Below are 22617 nucleotides of genomic sequence, written 5' to 3' on the forward strand. Positions count from 1 at the left end.
AGGTCAGACAAAGTCTTTCCCCAGTTCAAACGGACTGTTGAATGACTGTCAAGAGTGGAGTGAGTCCCATTCTTAACCATGTTTATCCTCAATTGCCTAAGGATTTGTGGTTCGGACACCAGGGACCTCCACAAAGTCAGAAGAAGTGGATTATCATACCCAATATGGCGAGACATATAGGCACTGAGGAAGCTTACTGTGCCCAAGCCCTCACTGGTTCTCGCTATGAATCCCTAGTTTTCCCTTTGGGTTTGTGAAGAACATCGTGTGGGGCCCAGGGCAAGGGAAGAAACCTGTCACTGCATAGTAAGAATGGGAAAATGACAACAACATATTCTTTTGGTATTTAGATTTTAGATCAAGATCCATTTTACTTTCCATGACTGCCCTATTGCAAATGAAAATTATTTTCACTTTAGATATTAACTAAGGCATTCCCTTGCATGTCTAAAACCAGACTTAAGGACTGACTGCACATACCTAAAAATACTCAGAGCCACTCCCTTCCAGCCTGTCTGTTGTCCTCCTTTCTCCAGGACAGTCCTGCCCAGGATTCCCCTTTTCTCACGACCAGGTTTTCAACTTTTCATACGCTGGAACAACGTAGCACAAGAGAAATAAATGTCTTTCAGAAGAGAATGACCTTATTTTCTTAGAGGAGCTCTAATTTATCAGACTCCTTCAAGGGTATTTCATTTTTAGAACAGGAATCTAATGTTTTTATAAACAACCATAAAAATCAAGGCCACCTGTCACTCTTAAATCTTAATGACTTCTAAAGTATGCATGGCATGGCTGATAGGCTGGGTTGGTGTTTTGTTTTCTCCCCCCCATGCAACACCCTTTATTTAGTTCTGCCACCTATTTTATAAGAATAATCTATTAATTCCACTCTAATTCTTTCTTTCACAAATCCACAGTAGGGAGATTCCAGCCTTCGAAGAACACTTTTGGACAAGGGTATTTTTTTCTAAAATAGTATGTTGGCAAAGTTATGGAAATAGGCAAATGTGTGTGTACAAATGAATGACACCTTGAGAATTCATGGGTCTTGCAGGCAAAGGAGCTGAGGTGATGGTGGAGTTCAAGCCTTGCTTTTGAAGAATGGACCAAGAGCCACATAGGTAAACTGACTTGCCTAAGGTCAGAGAGAGCCCAGATGAATTTCCCCACCCGGCGCTCCTGCCCTCGCGGTGAGAATCCACCAGGGGCTCTGCAGAATGTCGCTATATTCCATCAGACATGCCAAGGAACATCAGACACTGTGGGAACATCAGCCTTTCAGCAGCGCAGCCTCCAGCTGACCATCCCAGGCCTACTGGAGGTATCAGGTGCCCGCCTCAACACACAAAGATTTACCCTGTTAAAAATCTGCTCTCAGCAACACAAGTTGGCTTTTACTCGTAAGTCAGTAAGTTCTGATTCTTCTCTTCTGAGACATTCAAACATACTCACAGTGAATTATGTACATGCCCAAGCCTGGTCAGCTGGAAACCACATGGCGCAACCAGTGGCTCAACTTTGGAAGACGCTGTCCAACAGCAATGGAACACGAGCCACATATGTCATTTTAAACTTTCTAGCAGCCACATTAGTAAAGTAAAGAGAAAAAGGAAAAACTGGCTTTGATATCTTTTTTTTTCTTTTGGTATCATTAATATATAATCACATGAGCAACAATGTGGTTACTAGATTCCCCCCATTATCAAGTCCCCACCACATACCCCATTACAGTCACTGTCCATCAGCATAGTAAGATGCTATAGAATCACTACCTGTCTTCTCTGTGCTATAGTGCCTTCCTGTGCACCCCCCTATATTATGTGTGCTAATCATAATGCTCCTTTTCCCCCTTCTCCCTCTCTTCCCACCCATCCTCCCCAGTCCCTTTCTCTTTGGTAACTGTTAGTTACCATTCTTGGGTTCTGTGAGTCTGCTGCTGTTTTGTTCCTTCAGTTTTTTTTCTTTGTTCTTATACTCCACAGATGAGTGAAATCATTTGACACTTGTCTTTCTCCACCTGGCTTATTTCACTGAGCATAATACCCTCTAGCTCCACCCATGTTGTTGCAAACGGTAGGATTTGTTTTCTTCTTATGGCTGAATAATATTCCATTGTGTATATGTACCACCTCTTCTTCATCCATTCATCTACTGATAGACACTTAGGTTGCTTCCATTTCTTGGCTATTGTAAATAGTGCTGCGATAAACATAGGGGTGCGTATGTCTTTTTCAAACTGGGCTGCTGCATTCTTAGGGTAAATTCCTAGGAGTGGAATTCCTGGGTCAAATGGTATTTCTATTTTGAGTTTTTTGAGGAACCTCCATACTGCTTTCCACAATGGTTGAACTAATTTACATTCCCACGAGCAGTGTAGGAGGGTTCCCCTTTCTCCACGTCCTCACCAACATTTGTTGTTGTCTGTCTTCTGGATGGTGGCCATCCTAACTGGTGTGAGGTGATATCTCATTGTGGTGTTAATTTGCATTTCTCTGATGATTAGCAATGTGGAGCATCTTTTCATGTGCCTGTTGGCCATCTGAATTTCTTCTTTGGAGAAATGTCTGTTCCACTCCTCTGCCCATTTTTTAATTGGCTTATTTGCTTTTTGTTTGTTGAGGTGCGTGAACTCTTTGTATATTTTGGATGTCAACCCCTTATTGGATATGTCATTTATGAATATATTTTCCCATACTGTAGGATGCCTTTTTATTCTACTGATGGTGTCCTCTGCTCTACAGAAGCTTTTTAGTTTGGTGTAGTCCCACTTGTTCATTTTTGCTTTTGTTTCCCTTGCCTGTGGAGATATGTTCATGAAGAAATTGTCCATGTTTATATTCAAGATAGTTTTGCCTATGTTTTCTTCTAAGAGTTTTATGGTTTCATGACTTACATTCAGGTCTTTGATCCATTTTGAGTTTACTTTTGTGTATGGAGTTAGACAGTAATCCAGTTTCATTCTCTTACATGTAACTGTCCAGTTTTGCCAACACCAGCTGTTGAAGAGGCTGTCATTTCCCCATTGTATATCCATGACTCCTTTATCATATATTGACTATATATGCTTGAGTTAATATCTGGACTCTATTCTGTTCCACTGGTCTATGGCTCTGTTCTTGTGCCAGTACCCAATTATCTTGATTACTGTGGCTTTGTAGTAGAGCTTGAAGTTGGGAAGTGAGATCCCCCCTGCTTTATTCTTCCTTCTCAGGTTTGCTTTGGCTATTCCGGGTCTTTTGTGGTTCCAATATGAATTTGCTCCAGTTCACTGAAGAATGCTGTTGGTACTTTGATAGAGATTGCATTGAATCTGTAGATTGCTTTAGGCAAGATAGCCATTTTGACTATATTAATTCTTTCTACCCAAGAACATGAGATGAATTTCCATTTGTTAGTGTCCTCTTTAATTTCTCTTAAGAGTGTCTTGTAGTTTTCAGAGTATAGGTTTTTCATCCTTGGTTAGGTTTATTCCTAGGTATTTTATTCTTTTTGATGCAATTGTGAATGGAATTGTTTCCCTTATTTCTCTTTTTGCTAATTCATTGTTAGTGTATAGGAAAGCTACAGATTTCTGTGTATTAATTTTGTATCCTGCAACTTTGTTGAATTCATTATTCAATGATATTGGTTCTAGTAGTTTTGGAGTGGATTCTTTAGGGTTTTTTATGTATAATATCATGTCATCTGCAAACAGTGACAGTTTGAACTTCTTTCTTACCTATCTGGGTGCCTTTTATTTCTTTGCATTGTCTGATTGCCGTGGCTAAGATCTCCAGTACTAAGTTGAATAAAAGTGCAGAGAGTAGGCATCCTTGTCTTGTTCTCGACCTAAGAGGAAAAGCTTTCAGCTTCTCACTGTAAGTATGACGTTGGCTGTGGGTTTGTCATATATGGCCTTATTATGCTGAGGTACTTGCCCTCTATACCCATTTTGTTGAGAGTTTTATCATGAATGGATGCTTTCGTATCTTACCTAACCTAATGTATCCAACATATTATCGTTGTAATACGTCATCAACATCCAATGTGAGATTTCATTCTAAATATTCCTGTAGGAATCCTCTTTTAACAGAGCTTTTCCTGTCTTGTAACCAAGTAATGTTAACTATGGACCCCTCCAGCCAATAAGGGCACCTGTGTATTGGGCAGGTAACATACACTAGATCCCATAAAAGGGCCTTGCCTGAGACTGAAATCCCAAGGTAAAACTAAGAAGCAGGTTGTCTACATGGCACATAAAAGAAAAGTCACCAGAAGATATTCAGATAACGCAGCTAAGAAGTGCCGAGTAGACTGGAATCAGATATGGAACCTGTCCACTTTCTATTCTCTATCTTTCTGCCTCAACTGCTTCCTTGAAAGAACTAGTATGTGAAACACCTTCATTTACTACATGTGAAAAAATGATCTGGGAAACACAACAGTGCAGTTATATCATTTAAGTGATACATGAAAGCCAGGCTTACTATCTGAATTAGACTTTTCTTCTAATATTATCTATCATACTTTATAATCTGGATCATTCTGAATATGCAGTTCTGTACTCTGCTCTATTAAACAACCCTAGTAAGTCGTTAACTCAAAACACATTCTGATGGCCACAGAGATTCTGACGAAGAATTCCAGCCCCCCTCTCCTTTTGAATGATCATGTTCATTCAATCATTCAAAAAATACTGACTGACCAGCCACAGGCCAGGCAATGCTGTGGTTGTTAGGCATAAAGAAGCAAATAGGACAGGTAGTTTTGCCCTCACATGGCTTTTATTCTCATGGGAGAGATGGGTAATAAATATATAATGTCAGGTGTGAAAACTGATAGGAAAAATGACAGGTGAAGGGCAAGTGATGTTTTTAGTCTACTTCCATTTTCTATTAGCTTGAAGCACATGAAATTGCTGATAGTCAACAATTTCTGACCTACAGAATAGTCAGTTTTACACAGTTCAGCCTCATAGCTTCAGTCCAGGAAACAACCAAGAAAGGTTCTGAAGGACTCTAAATCATAACAAACCCCTGAAAGGCAGAGGCTGCACAGAACCGGGTTGAATAAACCTTCCTCCCTTAGCAAAAGAGGTGGGAGAGGCGTGTGGTCTAGTAAACTCAGAGACAGCAGATGGGACAAGCAGGGTGTACTGAGTAGACGGTCTGGGTGACTTCAGCAGGAGCCACCAAAGGTTCACACTCTGTGGTACATCTCCCCACCACCCTGACTCAAGGCTCAGAAGGCAGTCACCTGTCTATACAGAGCACCCTGGAAGTGGCTACTTCCATCAGGAATTTGGGCAGGGGGTGGAATCTCTCAGAGATCATCTACTTTCCCCTGTGATTTCTTCAACTACTTCTGAATGCAGAAAAAGCCCAGGATCTTGGCAGTCTACTACTATTGACTTTTTCAAAATTTTTATATATTACTTATGTGCGATTAGAAACAAAAAAACCCCTTGCTCCTGAACCAATTGCTCCATTTTAACATCATGAAAAGAAAACTGGACATTACATGCCTCTCAATATGGTGTAGAAAGAAAGAAAGATCAAGAATTTGGACCTGGTTCTGAACAGGCCTCCAGGAGTAACCACTGGTTTACAGAAAACACAAGGGACAGGGGAAGACACTAAGTGACACTTAGGGATGAAGTCATAAAACCAGAATGTACAGACACTACAGGACAAAAAGGAAAAGGAAACATGGAGGTGGACAGAGGCATTATTAAGCTCATGTGTGTAATGAGAAGACTAACTCAGGACCCTTACCTGAACCATCAAACTGTAAAAAACAGTTTGAGACAATAACGAAAAGGAGGCACTGCCTCGATTACCAAATACTAAGGAAATATTAAGTAATTTGTTTTTTACAGAGTCCTTGTTTTTTAAAGACACACACTGTAGTGAACTGACACATGCAGAAGCTGGGAATTAGTAACTGAGAGTTCACGATTCTTCTTCGTCAAAATATGTATATGCTTGAACCTCCCACAATAAAAAGCTTAAAGCAATTCCATGGGCCTGCCCTCCTGTCCTCCCCAGGTCCCCACACACTGTCCACTGGAGCTGGGAATATTATAAGAGCTTAACATGTTTTCAGCTCTGCTTACCTGTCAATGAACTGATCGATAATGACGATATCACCTGGCTGAATCTCCTCCCTCAAGGAGCCGCAAGCTGTGGTCACTATGACATGGGTACAGCCTTCCTCCTTCAGGGCCCAGATGTTCGCCTGGTAGTTGACTTTCGAAGGCATGATGGTGTGCTGTCTTCCATGCCTATGGGCAGGACAGCCAATACAGCAGGTGAGTGAGCAGGGCATTTCAACACTGTTTGAAGAGAAAACTAGCTCACAGCCATTCCCTCCTGCTGTTTCGTCACAGCCCTTCTCCTGGCAGAGTAAAAATGGGCTGAGGCCAGGCACGTACTAGCTTACTGAGGACCCCTCGCCTGGTCAAGTGCAGACCAGCTTTATGTTCTATGTATTTATTTTCCTATCAAGTGTAGGTAACAGCTTACTTAGAACTCATTCTCCAGGAAGACTATGTCTATCCTGTAGACAGGGTGTCTACCAACACCCCAGAATCTGGTTTCACATGAGCCACAACACAGAAAACAAGAGGTGCCTGTGAAGAAATACATGAATTAGAAACCCAAGTTTCTAGTTGAATCTCTCCATTCCTTTCTGTCTGATCACCCAATAAGTTAAGAACACTTTTAAAATACTAGTTTCTAGTTTTTTAGAACGTCAGCAGGTTTCATCTAAGAACTAGTCACCTCATACATGACCACTGCTACGGGCTAAATTGTGTCCATGGAAATCATTATGTTGAAGTATTAGCCTCAAGAAAACAACAGAATGTGAATGTATTTGGAGAGTGTTTAATGAGGTTATTAAGTTAAAGTGAGGCCCCCAGGTGGGCTCCCATCCAGGGTGAATGGTTTCCTTACAAGAAGAGAAATCCAGACACAGACACACACAGAAGAACATGGGGTGGCTCAGGGAGATGGCCACACAGGCAGAGAGACGGGCCTGGAAAAGGTCCTTCCCGTCTTCAGGAGGAACCAATCCTGCTAACACGTTAACCTTGGACTCCTGGCCTTCAGAACAGTGAGGAAACAAATTTGTTTCCCCCCAGGGTGTGCTCCTTTGTTAAGATAGCTCCAGCACAAATACACCACCACTGATTTCCTACCACACATCAAATAGCATCCAAACACCTCACCATGGTCCTCAGGTCGTTGGGTACCAGGCTAGGAATGTACCCCTTCCCATCCCAACCAAGCATCTCCAGCCTTCTTGCTGCTCCCCAATGCTCATTCCTGCTCAGGCCCCTGACCCTCTTTAGGTCTCAGCTCCAGTGTCACCTCCTCAGAGAAGTGCTTTCCATGACCAATGCATCGAAGTCACATTACTATCCCCTGGCTTTTTTTCTTCTAACATCTACCAGCAACTCAAACTAATTACGTCCTTTTCAGTGTCCATCTTTTCCACTAGAATCAGCCCTGAGAGGGGGAGGCCCTTGTCTGTCTCCCTTAATGGTACCTAGAACAGGATCTGCAGTTCAATTTGAGCAGTTCCATGTGAGCAGTTCAATTTGAACAGAAATGTGTGCTTGGTTACAATTCTTTGAGCATCTTAAACATGCATACACACACACCCCTCACCTGAAGGCCAATAAAGGGAACTCAATTTCTAAAATTATTTTTAAAAATTCACACATTACGTGGTATTCCTTTAAGGAGTATTTCATAGTTAAAATGATTCTGGGCTGCTTGAAAAACTACAAATACCACACATACTGTTTCACCACAGAAAGGCAAAGTGTCAGGAGGGCAGTGTCCCTACCATGTGATAATGCAGTTAATGGGCTTTTAAGGACATAACTGAACACGTAAAAATCTTAATTTGTACAATGATTAAGTATGGGCTTTACAGTAAAACTTCCTGGGTTCAAATCCTAGTCCTACTGCTAATTAGCTGTGTGACCTCGCCAAAGTCACTCTGTTCTCTCATCCCATTTTTTCCCATCTGTAAAATGCATAATAGAAATACCTGCATCACAGGGTTGTTATTAAGTATCCTTTGTATCATCCCATAGTTATATTTTAAAAGAAACTTTCATGTCTATTTTCATCACCAAGAGAATTTTAAGAACATCAAAATAATGTGTACAAAATTTCAGACATGCATGGCATAGCAGCTTTTACTCTTGAGTTCACAGACAACCTCTGAGATGGAGGGCCATGGACGCCCCAAGAGTATATGCTTTTTTCTAAGGCTGGTCTCCCAAACTCTGTTAAGATTTTCAGGAGAAATTAAAAAATCAAACGTAGTTAAGAACCACTGCATTAGAGGGTCAAACAGCTCACAGGCCAACACATTTCAGTTTAGTTAGTAGAAATTTAAAACCCTCACCATGGGGCCACACCACCAACTGATTTCTTTTAATCAGTTTTCTTTTAATAAAGCCTGGAAAAATTAAGCAATTCTCCAGCAATGACCATAGGCCAACCAAGAAGGTGGCCTGAAATTGACTCCATGTGACCACTTAAAATGAAATTTTAATTTTACTGCATTCAGCAAAGCCACTTGTTTAAAAAATGCAGTGTGGCACCCCCGCCCCCAACCAGGGCAGCCACGTTTCCATGCAGTGTGTAATTCCCTTCTCTTCCACTCTGGACCTGAGACTTGGGTCCAATCAAGAGGATACAGCAAAGGTGCTGGGAGTCCCGCCCATGACTGGCTCTGCCTGCTGGCCCGGAGGCAGCAATCTGCCATCATGTGGCCTGCCCAAGGAGAGGCCCCCAGGGGCAGGGAATGTGGAAGGCCTTCAAGGAGCTGAAGGCCTCACTCCTCCTATGGTAAGGAGTATTTTGGTAAATCCTATGTATTTTGCTAACAATCATGTGAGCCTGAACAAGGGCCTGGTGTAACAGATGAGAACAGGCCCTTGAGTATACTGACCCTAAACAGAAAACCTATCTAAGCTGTGCCCACTTCTGACACTCAGAAACTGTGGGATAATGTGTGCTGATTTAAGCTTCTATATTTGTAGTAATTTATTATGCAGCAATAGAACACTAATAAATGGAGTTTTACTAATCTCTGACTGTGTGATAAAATGATTTGTCCCCTCTAAAATATGAAACAGCACTAGCCTTGTCAAGGAAACTGTGAACACCACAGGGAAGCCACTTCAGGGACCTGAAACCAACTCCCTGCAAACCTACAACTATTACTACAAAAGGCATCTTTTTTTTCCCCCCTAATGACTTTTTATTGTTTCATACATAAAATGAACAAAGATTATCAGATATCTCAGGAAAGGCTGCAACAGCAAAGAATGAAACAAAATAGGAAAAAGAAAAAACAACCTAAAAGTCCAAAAAAGGAAGAGAGTTAAGTAGATGTGGTACATCTATATACATCTTTTGCAGTCATTTTGTTTTTTAAGCATTATGTAATATATTTTTTATTAAGATATCATTGATATACAATCTTACAAAGGTTTCACATGAGCAACAGTGTGGTTACAACATTCATCCACATTATCAAGACCCCCCCCACACACACACCCCATTGCAGTCACTGTCCATCAGCATAGTAAGATGCTATAGAGTCACTACTTGTCTTCTCTGTGCTATACTGCCTTTGCCGTAACCCCCCCTACATTATGTGTGCTAATCATAAGTCCCCTGAATTCCTTTATCCCTCCCTCCCCACCCACCCTCTCCAACCCCTTCCCTTTGGTAACCACTAGTCCCTTCTTGGAGTATGAGTTTGCAGCTGTTTTGTTCCTTCAGTTTTGCTTTGTTGTTACACTCCACAAATGAGGGAAATCATTTGGTATCTGTCTCTCCACCTGGCTTATTCCACTGAGCGTAATACCCTCTAGGTCCATCCACGTTGTTGCAAATGGCAGGATTTATTTTCTTTTTATGGCTGAATGATATTCCATAGTGTATATGTACCACATCTTCTTTATCCATTCATCTACTGATGGACACTTAGGTTGCTTTCATTTCTTGGCTACTGTAAATAGTGCTGTAATAAGCATAGGGATGCATATGTCTTTTTCAAACTGGGCTGCTGCATTCTTAGGGTAAATTCCTAGGAGTGGAATTCCTGGGTCAAATGGTATTTCTATTTTGAGTTTTTTGAGGAACCTCCATACTTCTTTCCACAATGGTTGAACCAATTTGCATTCCCACTAGCAGCATCGGAGGGCTCCCCTTTCTCCGCATCCTCACCAGCATTTGTTGTTTCTTGTCTTTTGGATGTTGGCCATCCTAACTGGTGTAAGGTTATATCTCATTGTAGTTTTTATTTGCATTTCCCTGATAATTAGAGATTTGGAGAGCTTTTCATATACCTGTTGGCCATCTGAATTTCTTCTTACAAAAGGGATCTTAAATGAAGCAGTTTATCTTACTAGAAAAAGGAAAAAAACCTGAACAGAAGAAAACATTTTCTCTCGCAACTAAGAACTAAAGCCAGAGCTTCAATTTTAAGTAAACTCATCACTCATCCATTGGATTATTTTAACCAGTTTCCCAGCCAAAGAGGATAGGGGATGAAATCTTTGATATCCAAAGTCAATATGATTTACCCCAAAAATATAGGTGGTAAAGAAAGGTGACTAATATGCTCTGGCTCCACCAAGACATAAAAACTAAAACCTACATCATTACTCTTTCTGTAATTTTATTTAAATTCTCCTTTAGCAGTAACATTCAAAAAGCTTAAAATACCTTACCTTGCAAGGAGGACACAATCGACATTCTTTATCTTCCCCAAAATTAAGGCATCAGATGGCTGAACACAATGAAAAATTGTTGTAACTCAGTGATTTGAAAACACATACACATAAATGATTAAAAAGCTGCCATTTCAACTTTTCAACCACAACAGGATTCATGGAAACTTGGGAGTTTGAAGGTATAGAGTCTAGATTTGATTAATCAACTTAATCATTCAATAAACATATACTGAGCCCTGCTTAACTGTAGAGATTCACAGCACTTGGAAGGTTGGCCTCGGGACATGGGAAGGTACCGTTTAGTAAGATCTATGTGCAGCGAGGACCCTAGGGGACTCTGCTCTCTGCCTGGTCAGATACAGCCGTGTCAAGGGCATCTGGCAGGCTCAAGGCGAGTGAGGGCAAAACACAGGAAGGAGGCCACTGTTACAGAACATACGAACTCAGCATGAGAACTGTTTGTTGGTTAGCCAGGGCTGAGACGCCCATGGGTACTGGAGGGAAAGGTCCTAAGAACCAAGGGCACCAAGAAAATGTGAGGTTAACAAGCAGGCCAAGCTGAAAGTGGTTCTTGGAGGACAAGATCCAAGGGCTTGGCTGAAGAGGGGGGGGTCTGACTGGGACTGCCAGATGCGGGATCTTCACCAGAGGGCCAGAGGAAGGGCGACGTTTGGGAGGAGCACTATAGAATTAAGAGAAGGTGGACACCCTCACCCTACCTGGACGGCACAGGAGCTGGGGAAATAAACAGCCCGCTTTTAATAGAAAAGGAGTGTTTTATTTCCATTCAGTTATGTAATCATATTCTGCATCCTCAAGAAATCCCCCTCTGGGCCAGTGCTTAATAAGAAAAGGTCACTTTGTAATGATATTTCCTCCTGTCCGTCATCAGTCTATCTCCTAAATAAGTGTGGCAAAATCTATCAGCCCCAAATGAGAAGCTGATCTGAATACACAGATCTGAAGAGTATAACCTCTCTCTGAGATGAGTGTCTGGCTTATAGGGATGCAAATCAGGAAGTTATTTATGCATCTTCAAGAGGCATGTTTTCAACCCAGTAAGTCTAAGGCATCCTTAAGGACGCTGCTCAGCTGGTAGAACCCAGTAATAGGACTACTAGCCCTCAGCCCGAGGCAGACAATCCGGGCTGCCAAGACAAACACTATATATACGTGTGTGTGTATGTGTGTGTGTGTGTGTGTGTGTATATATATATATTTGAACATGAAAGCCAAGCCAGCAAGGAGAAAGTAAAAAGCTAGTCTGTCTCCCCTAAGTAGATATGAACCTTGCCAAATGGAGTATCCACATATTTTTCAGTTCTTCCTTCTAAGATTTCTGGGTCATCCAGGCCTGTTCCACCGATTATTCCAATCTAAGGGAGACAACAGAGAGATACCATATGTGATCATTTTTAATAAGAAACAAATCACTATTGGAAGTAAATTCACTTCTTCATACTCAAATGCTCCTCTCCATTCCTGCTAATTTAACACCTGGCTATTTTTAAAAATCTGAACATTACTGAAAAACAATTATTCATTCAACAAACATTTGAAGGACTTCTATATTCCAGAAATAAGCAAAGTATGGTCACGTTTTGGACTATATCACATTTATTGCTATCTGAGTAACAAATCAGTACAGAAAAATACTTTGGCTTAGGTTAGAAAACCATACCTAAAAATAGGCCTTTCTCCACTAAACGGACTATAGAATAAAAATGTCCAGAAGATTGCTGGAGTAGAAAATATTCAGTACACCCATTTGATAATGATTTCTTCCCATTATTCTACTTGATAAAGAAACATGCAATTTTCTTTACTAAGCCACTAAAATCAGATCTCTAAGGGATCATAGATTAAGGAGTATAGCATGAAAAGTTAGTTTCATGTCTAATTATGAAATCACACTGTCCTTCGTGTGTATATATATATATATATATATATATATATATATATATGTGAATATAAGTAAGTGATTCAAAGATAGCTCAAAATTCTTAAAGTTGTTATATTGCATTTTTCAGAGATTAATTTTAAACAGTTCTTGTTTTCAGGGATTAAAGAATTAAATCAGAATTAAAGACACCTGCCACTGCCCTTAGAGTTAATATAATTTGACGACTAAGAAACAAAAACAAGAACACTTACAAAAATAACTAAAATGAAATAAACTGTTAACTAAAAGTTCAATAACTGAAATAATCAGGAAAGTTTCCTTGAGCTAACACTTCCTGAAGAAGAAATAGTATTTAAATTGCCAGCAATAGGCTACAGAAATGACAGTTCACTTACAAACCCAATGGAAAGTGACTGAGCAATTTTTTTCCCAATAAAAAGCTTTATAGCTAATGTCACCTGAGTAAAATTTCTACTAAATGGAAGAAAATAGCTCCATGAGAAAAAATTCCAGATTTGAGAATTAACTGAACATCTGAATAAAACAATTTCCAGGTCAGGTTACACAAGTTGATTTATATTAGTATGTAGTGAAATGGCTACCTCTCTGGCCCTCACTTTCCTGAGAAAAAAAAAATCAACAAACAAGAAAATAAGGGCAAGTTAGTGAGATTTTATTGAACTGTCAGTTACATGATTTTGAAATTGTCCCCAGAACTTCCTTAAGAGGCTAAACTAGTTTGTGAAGCTGGCGCCACCTTGCGGTACACTGTTAAGAACCACAGCAGGTTGCATATTCTAGGCCAACCCCACATTTCTCTCAGTTGTTACAACATAACATCATAGGGAAAGACTAACATTACTGTTTCCAAATCCACAGAAATGTTCACTTAAGTCAGTACATTTAAATCATATCAATTCAATAGGAATTTCTTTTTTAAAAAAAATCAGTTTTATGCAATCCTAATTCTTCCTCTACCTGGCTTCTCCGTCTTACCCTTCTTTTCACGTGCCTCTGAAGCACCACGGATCATAGGAAGGGGTGCTTAATAAACTGTTCAGCCCATGTTATCACCTCAGACCACAGAACTGAATTTCTGACTCTGAAATAATTCTCAGCTTACTCTCTGGGGATTCTGCTACTCACAGAAACTTCTGCTTTTTTTCTCTTTTTTGAAAATTTACCACCATTTTGACTTGGCTGTTTCCGATGTTCCCTGGACCATGGCATCTCACATTCTGGATTCACCACTGGACTTTCAGATTTGTATATACAAAACAAACCTAACTTTGTTTTGAACCCACCCCCTCACACTTTAGACAAGCTAGTTCAGCACCACAGCAGTGGTTAAGAAATGTGAACTAGGGGTCCTGCTAAATTCAGTGCCCTTGAGCCTAACTTCTGCAGCCCCAAGTTTCAGTCCACAGCACCCTGGAGCATGATGACTGCATTAGGCAGCTGGCAACTCAGCTCTCAGCAAGAACCATGCAGTGCTGGGCATGTAAGCAGGAGTTGCAGCTGCCTGTGCAAGAAAGGCCAGGAGGGGGTCTCTAGACTTTATCTGCAAAATTATCTGCAGGCAAGCAAGTCCAGTTACCCAACTGGCTCTGATTGTTTATGGAAAAGCACATCTTGCAAGGGATATGGGACAAGTGTAAAAACTGAGTACACCAGGGAATTAATTGGACGCCTACACAATTTTCCAGAGGGAAGCCTGCTGTGCCAAAAATGTGGCAATGCTGCCACCTGCTGGCTCCATGGCAATGTGCAACAAGGATGAAACCAAGGACAGATGGCCTAATCCTGTCCTCACCCTCCAGCCTCTAAATTCAAGTTAACTCAGTACCTACCTTGGTAATAAAGTAACTGAGCTCTGGCATGTCACCAGCACTGTGCTAAGTGCTTCAGCAGCTTCACCTCTCCTGAGCTTCACAGCCACCCAATTAGATAGGCCCTATGGTATTATACCCATTTTACAAAAGAGAAATGTAAACTTAAGAAACTTCTTCAATAACGCTCAGAGAAGCCAAGTTCTGGGCCAAGGCTGTTGTTACAGAGAACGCACAGAAACAATGACTGGATGTGTAAGTGAACACCGTGGAGGGGGAGGGGGTCTCGCCATCAGTGACCTCATCCACACTCAGGAAGCAGTGACACAGGACCTTTCCAGACCTCCTGGGTCAGAACCATGATCCCTCAGTCCAGGCAATCCTAGACTGCTTAGAAAACGTTTTCAAGGACTGGGATCGAAGTTCTGGGCCAATCAATACTGCCCAGCCAGGACTTCTTCATTACACAAGATAAAAGTTCTGAAACAGGGACCCCCTGGTCAATGAAGATCATTGCCAAACTTTTGCAGCTAGTGGTTCTTCCCACACTTGTCACTGACAGAACACCAAGTCAATCTCCTAAAAGAAGAGAGGATTTGACTTCCTCTCTGAGACTGTGAAAGCATTTTATGTAAATGCTGGCTTACCTGGCCAGCAGGTACCTCCAGTCATGCTGCAAGGGCTCATATTAACCCCACCCTGTGTCTACTTCCTTGTACCGGACCCATGAGACTCCACATACTTTATGAACCAGTTACCATCACTTTGACGCCTAAGCATGTTACCTCAAGGAACCCAGCACTCCATTATGGCATCCTCAACACACCATAGCCCCAAGTAGTAGAGAAAAGCTCATGCCGGGTGCACAGGCTGCCTCTGAGCACATCAAGCTCCTGAGGAGGCAAGAGAGCCAGACCTCAAGCCGGCCACAATCCCTGATCTAAGCATGTCTGTCCTTCAGCTCTGGATGCCCATGGCAAGTTTGGTAAGTGCAGCAGACAAGAACTGTCTTTTACTGAGTTGACCTGGCCTTGAGGCCTCCCAGGGCCTTGTGAAGTCCTGGAAGCCCAGCTGTCTGGGGAGAGTGGCCAAATGCTTCAGCCCTGGAGGCCTACTTAAAACTTGCAACATGGAAATGATCCGAGGCTCCCTCCCCAACAAGACATCCGTCTTGTATGGGATGGTCACAGACTGAACTGTTTTCCCCTAGAACTGTATGTTTAAGTCTTAACCCCCAATACTTCAGAATGTGACTATTATTGGAAATAGGGTCTTTGAAAAGGTAATGAAGGTCAAGTGCGGTCATGGGGAGGGCCCTGATCCAATAAGGTCAGTGTCCTTACATGCAGAGATATGGGCACAGACATGCCAAGAGGGAAGACCACACAGACACTGGAGGCAGGTATCTACCAGCCAAGAAGAAAGGCCTCAAAAGAACCATCCCTGTTGATACCCTGATCTTGGACTTTCAGCCTCCAGAACTAGGAGGAAATAAATGCTGTATTTTGGCTAGAGATAACCTGAGGGCCCAGAACACTCATGATTTTTATTTAATCATTTTCACCTTTCAAAGATATTATTCTAGGGTTAGAGACATCCTCTTAAAAATATAGCTCACCTCCTGAAATGGCCCATTATTTTCTGAGGGGGATTTTCCTCAATACTTCTTATAACCCGTAGAGCTCTCCTTCGCTTGTGGAATACTAGCAGGATTCGTTCCTGGCTCTTCCTGGGTCAGCAGCTGGATACTAGATTCCCCTGGGGAACTTTGAACACCAAAGCCCAGGTGCCAAACTCCAGAGATTCTGATTAGTTGGGCAAGACAGAGTTTGTGCTCTTAAGGCTCCTGAGGTGGTTCTAATGTGCAGTCAGAACTGAGCACACCCACTCAAGGGCCTACCCCATAAATTTCTAAAATCTGGGCTGGCTGAGTGTCACAGATTGAATAGTGGCCCCTGAGAGAGATCTTGTATGTGTCCTAATTCCCAGAAGCTGCAAATGTTACCTCATGTGATTAAATTATGGATCTTGTCATTGGGGTTTTATCCTGGATTATGTGGTTGGGCCCTAAATGTTATCACAAGGTTATATGACTGTCGACTGAAGGATGTGATGATCAAGGCAGAGGGAGAAAAGGCAATGTGACACAGGGTCATGAGCCAAGGAATACTGGTGACCTCTAGAAGCTAGAAAAGGCAGGGAAAAAAGAAAAAATAAGGGTGGGTTCTGAGAAAGTGCACTTCTAACAAATTACCAGCTGGGTGTAGAAGTATCACACACACACTGAGAACCACTGCTTTGATGCTTCTGTGGCACAGACTACCATGATTATAATCACGGTTAAGAGTTTGGGTTCACCGTACACACAAGTTTAAACCACCTGTTTCCTTATCTGTTCCCATAAGGCTAAGATTTTCCCTTAATCTGTAGAATTATGAGAATCAAATGAAATAATGCATTAATGTTTGTCACTGTTTGTCTATTCTTCCACCTCCAGCAAAGAGAAAATCAAAATAAACTTCATCCAAACCACAACAAAAAGCCCCTATCTCCTTGCTTTTCTCTGCTGGTCAGGACACACATAGCTGCTCCTACATGTCCCCAACCAGGCAGTCTCAAATCTCAGGGGTTTAGCCCTGGGTTCCTCAGTCAGTGTGAACCGGCTTTCCTGGGCATGTCTGAAAACCCACGGGGACACTTCTGGTTGCCACAACGACGGGGGAGCACGACTGGCATTTGTGGGGAGAGCCAGGGATGCACTGTGCATCCTGCAGCACTCAGGGCAGCCCTACAAGAGGAGAAACGTCCTGCCCAAAATGCCACTGTGCCCCTAGGCAGACAATGATGCCTCTCTAGTCATCTGGTTTCCAGCTGGGGACTGTGAGTTGTTGCCAAGTTTCTGAGGGTCACTCATGGACTTTCAGTCTGAAGCCCTTTGCTGGTCACACTCAGGCAGTCAAGAGGAGAATTTTTAAGGCCTATTCTTCACAGTCCAGACTCCACGACTTGCCTGTTCGCCTTAATACCTGCCACCCACCTATGACGGGACCATATTTCCTCCTTGTCACAGTAACCATGATTAACAAGAATTCTTTCTTTTCAATCCCCCAGAGCAGAAGCCAGGCGGGTGCCTTGGGGGAGCCACACAGCCCACTGAAGGAGCCCTCCAGAATGCCTTGTCTGGATGCCAAAGGCCTGTTAGCCCTCTGTGTGGTCAGGCACACCAACAGCACACGCATGGCTGACGCTGGAAGATAAAGAGTCCCTGAGGTCCTCTCAGACGATGGCTGTTATATTAATAACCACGGGAGAGCATCCAGTGAGCACAGAGGGACCTCTGCTTTATGCACACACTACCCGCTCTGTTTTTCTTAAGGTGCATGATTTCTTTACTCACACAATAAAATAGCAGAGAGCACATGTGAGATGTCAGAAATGCCTCACAACATCTAGTTGGTGAAATGCCAGGCTCTATGCCCAACTGTAATTCTGGACAACTTTAGTCGACCTATCTAGGCCTCAACTTCATGTCTACAAAAAGGGGTTTGTGTGACTATATGGTCTTCAAGAATGTTCCACCTCTACACTCTATGCTCTGGGGAGAGGATATGGTTTTTATCAGCCTGTTTTGCTCTGGACACTAGTGCCTACTGTTTTCTGTATAGGATGCTGTCTCAGACGTCTGGGGGACTTGGCATTGGCATCACAGGTTCACAATAGCAAAGTTGTTCTTTCTGACCTCAGACAGAAATCAGCAGGCAGGCCTAGCACTATTTGTACTTCTTAATTTTACATTCAGCAGCTCACCAAAACCAAAAATATGCCTCATTCGGTATTTACATCAGGACTTTAATCAGAGCCCATTCTGCACTTCAGGGCACTGCAGTGATTTCTGCAGGAGATCTGTGTGGCAGGGAGAATGACAAGACAGATTAAATATCATCCTCTTTTTCATGATCGGTTTAAATGTATTCCTGTAAGGGAAAGGTGAGAGTTTCCTGCTTGCCCACTGATACCTATCACAGTAATTGTTGGAGAAAAGATACACAAAATTAATCGCAGCTCCTGTACTTAAAAGCACTGCTATTTAACACATTCCGACCATGTGCTAGAACAGTCGATTCCAAATGTCCCAGTAAACCCTGCAGTAAAATCCCCACTTTATAGCGGGGCACAAGGAACTCGCTTTGCACATGAGTTTCATAAAAACCTTTCTGCCTCATTCTCCATGACTGATACGGGAGAAGCATTCTACAAATGTTTGAATTCAAGATCTTCAAAATGGCAAAAGGAGTTTCATACCTACGCGTGAATGCAACCTTCCCCACTACCCTGTCACTGTGTTTCATTAAGATACAAGGGCCTAATTAATCACTCTGGCCGATCACACACTGACCACATCGCCTTCTCCGTGGAGAAGTGAACAAACACAAAGCAGGGAATCAAGAGACCCTTGGTCAAGGCGGTGGACGTTCTTATCCTTACCGGCCAACAATCTCTTTAGTTAAAAAAGGTAACTTAGTTCTTGGCCAATCACAAACAGCCCAAAAGAGATCTTAAATTTAATAATCAATTTTTCCATAAGCCCTGTAATTCTACACTCTCTCTCCAGAGACACCACCCCGAGAAGAACGTAAAAGTCCCAAGGGAAGCTCGCTGCACCCCTCGGAATTCGTGTCCCCTGGCCAAAGCTCCCACCGCACAAGAAGTCCTTGTGCCGACCTCTGAGGTCCGAGGTCCCACGGAAACTAACCTCTAACTTTCAAGGATGCAAGCAAAGCAGTTTAAAGCCAGAGACTTGCAAACAGGAAGCGGTCCTGTACTCCACACAGTGTGATAAAGAGAGAGAGAAAAAAAGTCTCAGAATCCCCAAGCATTGCACTGCATGGGAAACTTCAGGACAATAAGCCCTACGTTGGAAGAAAAAAAAAAAAGCCGGAAGCTTGCAAAGGAACAAACCCTCAGTTCTCCCACGTTGGCCGCGGGCACGGAGCGGAAGTGTTAGTCTCAGGGATGGTCTCGCCGCATGTGGGCACCCCCGCACCACGCCCGCCCGTTAGCCCCAGCCGGACGCATCTCCCCGGGAAGGAGTGGTTCTTGGGAGGTGTCGGGGGCGAGTGCAGCTGAGACCAAAGGTTTGGGGGCGGGGTTTGCAAGTGTTCCCTCTGCTCCCCCCTTCCCCGTCTCGGGGCAAACTGGCCCCGGGGGCCGTGTCCCCAGACCCTGCCCGCCGCGGCGGGGGTGCACAGGCAGGCCCAGAGACCATGTCCCCGGGCGGGGGCCAGAGAGCATGGGGCAGGGCAAACAGCTAGCCTCACCTTCACTGCCGTGGGGGCGGCACCTGTGGCCATAATGCTCGAGAGAGGCGCGGCGGCGTCGCCAGGCGCGCGGAGCGGGGCAGATTCGGGCGCGGGGCGCGGAGCTCCAGACCGAGCAGGGCGGAGGCCCGGGGGCGACTCTAGCCCCACCTCTTCCTCCCCGGGGCAGCTGGATTGGCTGCTTGCGGGAGCGCGCCCCGCAACGCCCCTCCTCAGCTCCAGTTTCCCGCGTCCCGCCCCTTCTGCAGACCTTTCCGGTCCTCCGTGGTTGGCTCTTTTCCAATCCCCAGTTATAACTAACGGTTCACGGTAATGATTACAATGGGGACTGTTTACTGAGCGTGTATTGTTCCAGGCTCTGTGCTTTGCCCTTTAATCAGCTCCGTTAACTTTCACAGGAACCTCACAAGGAAAAGCTGCACACCCATCTCCGCCCTGTGTCAGCGGCGCCCTCGGCCTCCGCGGTGAAATCAGGCCCGGCTGCTTTCCTGCAGTTCTCGCGGGAGGGACGCCCGTCCAGAGCCGGGAACCGGCCGTGGGCCGAGATTCCCTCCCGCGCCCAGCGCGGGCGGGCACCGTTTGCCCTTCCTGTCTCCCGCGACCCCACCCGGAGAGTGCCCCTTTCCCTTATTCCCTGGCGGACGAAGCAGGGAGGGGATTGACCCAAGACTCAGGAATGGCAAAAAGGAAATAAACAGTAAAGAGCTACCACGTAACTTCTCTGATTGACAAAGTGTGGTTTACTCCTCTCCAATTTGAGGGGAGGCTTTTAAAGGTGGTGAGACACTGCCTAACTCCCAGCCTGGCCAGACACAGCCAGGATCATCTTTAACCCCTCCCACCCCAGGCAACGTCCAATACACCTAATTGCAGAATCCAGCATCCTGTTTTAGTTATTGAGCACAGACTGGTCACTCCCCGACCCCAACACAACACGGAACGGCCAGCCCTCTGCAGGGATAACCCCTTACTCTCTAAATCCTCATCCCTTCCCTACTGGGATAATCCAATTTAATTTCCCCTCAGTGGATTAAGCTCTCCGAAACAAAATGCTGGGTGGCAGCAATGTTCTGAGATACAGAAATGCTGCAAATTACTCTGGGGGTGGGAGGCTGACTGTGGAATAATACACTTTCCTCTGACAGCAGCAAAACACTTCAACAAGACACAAATATAATTTCATTCAAAATATCACTGTCAGGGTGCTGCCCATATAATCTGTTCACTTAAGCACTCTCACTCCTTATTGTTTTGCTCTAGGTCTAAATTTCCTTATAATGTAAAGTTTTCTTCTGTCCTTTTAATTTGTAAAAACATCTATTTTAAGTTATAAAATTAAGTGGCAAAAGAATAAAAGTAGAAGATTGGGGTTGGGGTGCTCTTTGGAAATGTCAGGGGTCTGGGAGGCCTCCACGTAATTTTCCAGGCGCCTGCCTGCTGATTGCTCTATTGGGGAGCAGGAAATTGCCTACTCAGAGAGGGACCATTGCAGGGACACAGAGATTCTGGGTTTTATGGCCACTTTATAATTACATGATCTGGACCAACTTAATGTGGTTTGATGGGACCAGTGAGTCCAGTTTCTACTCGACACTGACCCTCTGCCAAAAGTTAGACGCTGTAAACCAGTTAGATCCAGTAAGCATTAGAAGACTCCTTCTGACCGAAAAGGAGTTGCAAGGTTGGAAGGGGCTAACCTGGACTCCTAAACTTTTCTACTGGGTTCAAGCATTTGCTCTTGAACATACAGTAGGGAGTTATGTGAGTTGCTTTAGCCATAACAACTTGACCCCTCCAACATGTCTAGTTGAGGAGGCATTACCAACCAGCTTGCATCTATTTTGTAGTATTCATGCAGCCCTGACATGTCATTGTCTTCTCGAAGGAAAGAATTCATCAAGAGACAGACTTCTCACATTTATATAACTAGAGCCACTGGGGTTCAATCCTAAATCTATCTTAACTGCAAAGCCTGAACTCTTAATTACCACATTATTCTTCCCACCATGTACTGGACCTTAAACTAACTGCTGAAGAGAAAAAGATGCATGACCTATATATTATTAGCCCTTAAGGAACTCCTAGTCTAGTGAGAGGAGTCAGAAAGAGAAGTCAGATACATAACTGTGGTAAGGGTGAAGTTAGAGACTGCCACTCAGTACTGGGAAAGCACAGAGCAGGGGGCACACTTCCTGGTCTTAGAAAGTGATATCTGAGCTGTCTTAAGGTATGAGCCAAGAAATTAGGGAGGTGAGGGGTATGTGTGTGTGTGTGTGTGTGTGTGTGTGTGAGGATGGCAGGGAAGGAACTGAAGTAGCTAGGGAGAAATTTAACCACCATGTGGTCCATCAAGGTTAGAAATAAAAATGATTGAATACATTTGACTGTTAGGAAGTTGTTTGTGACCTTTACCCTTAGCATGAACAAAAATTTATGGTCTAAGAGCCAAAAAAAAAAAAAACATGAAGGAAATGACAAAGCCAATAAAATGATATTAAAATGACTTCAGAGTTGTGGCAGGTCAGAAATATTAAAAGGAATCCATGATTGTGGTGGTAGAGAATTTGGTCTACCCAAATTAGGCAATAAAAGGGAATAAGAAAGAATTAAATAAGAACTTTGGACATATAAATTACAAAATCACATTAAGAATATAAATTTGAGGTCCCTGGTTGCTGCAGCAATTATAAAAAGACCTTGCAGGTCCATGCTCCTACAGATACAGGAAGCAGGTAACTCTCAGGTTCAATGACTTATTCTGCAGTCTCTGACCTATATAACCATATGTGGTCATGAACACTTGGCCCACCAAGTCCT

The 22617-nt window shown here is 43.3% G+C and overlaps 1 protein-coding gene and 1 long non-coding RNA gene across 5 annotated transcripts in view; one reads left to right on the forward strand and one right to left on the reverse strand.

Moving 5' to 3' along the window:
* Positions 1-19957, reverse strand: part of MTAP (methylthioadenosine phosphorylase) — a 46208-nt gene extending 26251 nt beyond the window's left edge. For 3 of the 4 annotated variants that reach the window (XR_012127688.1, XM_073228424.1, XM_073228422.1), the window contains exons 1-4: positions 19801-19957; positions 12040-12126; positions 10748-10806; positions 6098-6265 (exon numbers count right to left, since the gene is read on the reverse strand). Coding sequence is in view for 3 of the 4 variants with exons in the window: in XM_073228424.1 (XP_073084525.1) it covers positions 6098-6265; positions 10748-10806; positions 12040-12126; positions 19801-19833 (347 nt within the window). In the remaining variant the exon portion in view is untranslated. The remainder of the gene's footprint in view (positions 1-6097; positions 6266-10747; positions 10807-12039; positions 12127-19800) is intronic. The other variant, XM_073228425.1, reaches the window with a different exon arrangement.
* Positions 19958-19987: 30 nt separating this feature from the next.
* On the forward strand, positions 19988-20516 carry LOC140847677 (uncharacterized). Its single transcript, XR_012127689.1, has 2 exons — positions 19988-20109; positions 20199-20516. It is a non-coding gene; the product is annotated as an uncharacterized lncRNA (long non-coding RNA).
* The last annotated feature ends 2101 nt before the right edge of the window (positions 20517-22617 follow it).

Source organism: Manis javanica, chromosome 2 (genome assembly GCF_040802235.1).
Source record: "Manis javanica isolate MJ-LG chromosome 2, MJ_LKY, whole genome shotgun sequence".
In the NCBI taxonomy this organism is placed as follows: Eukaryota; Metazoa; Chordata; class Mammalia; order Pholidota; family Manidae; genus Manis; species Manis javanica.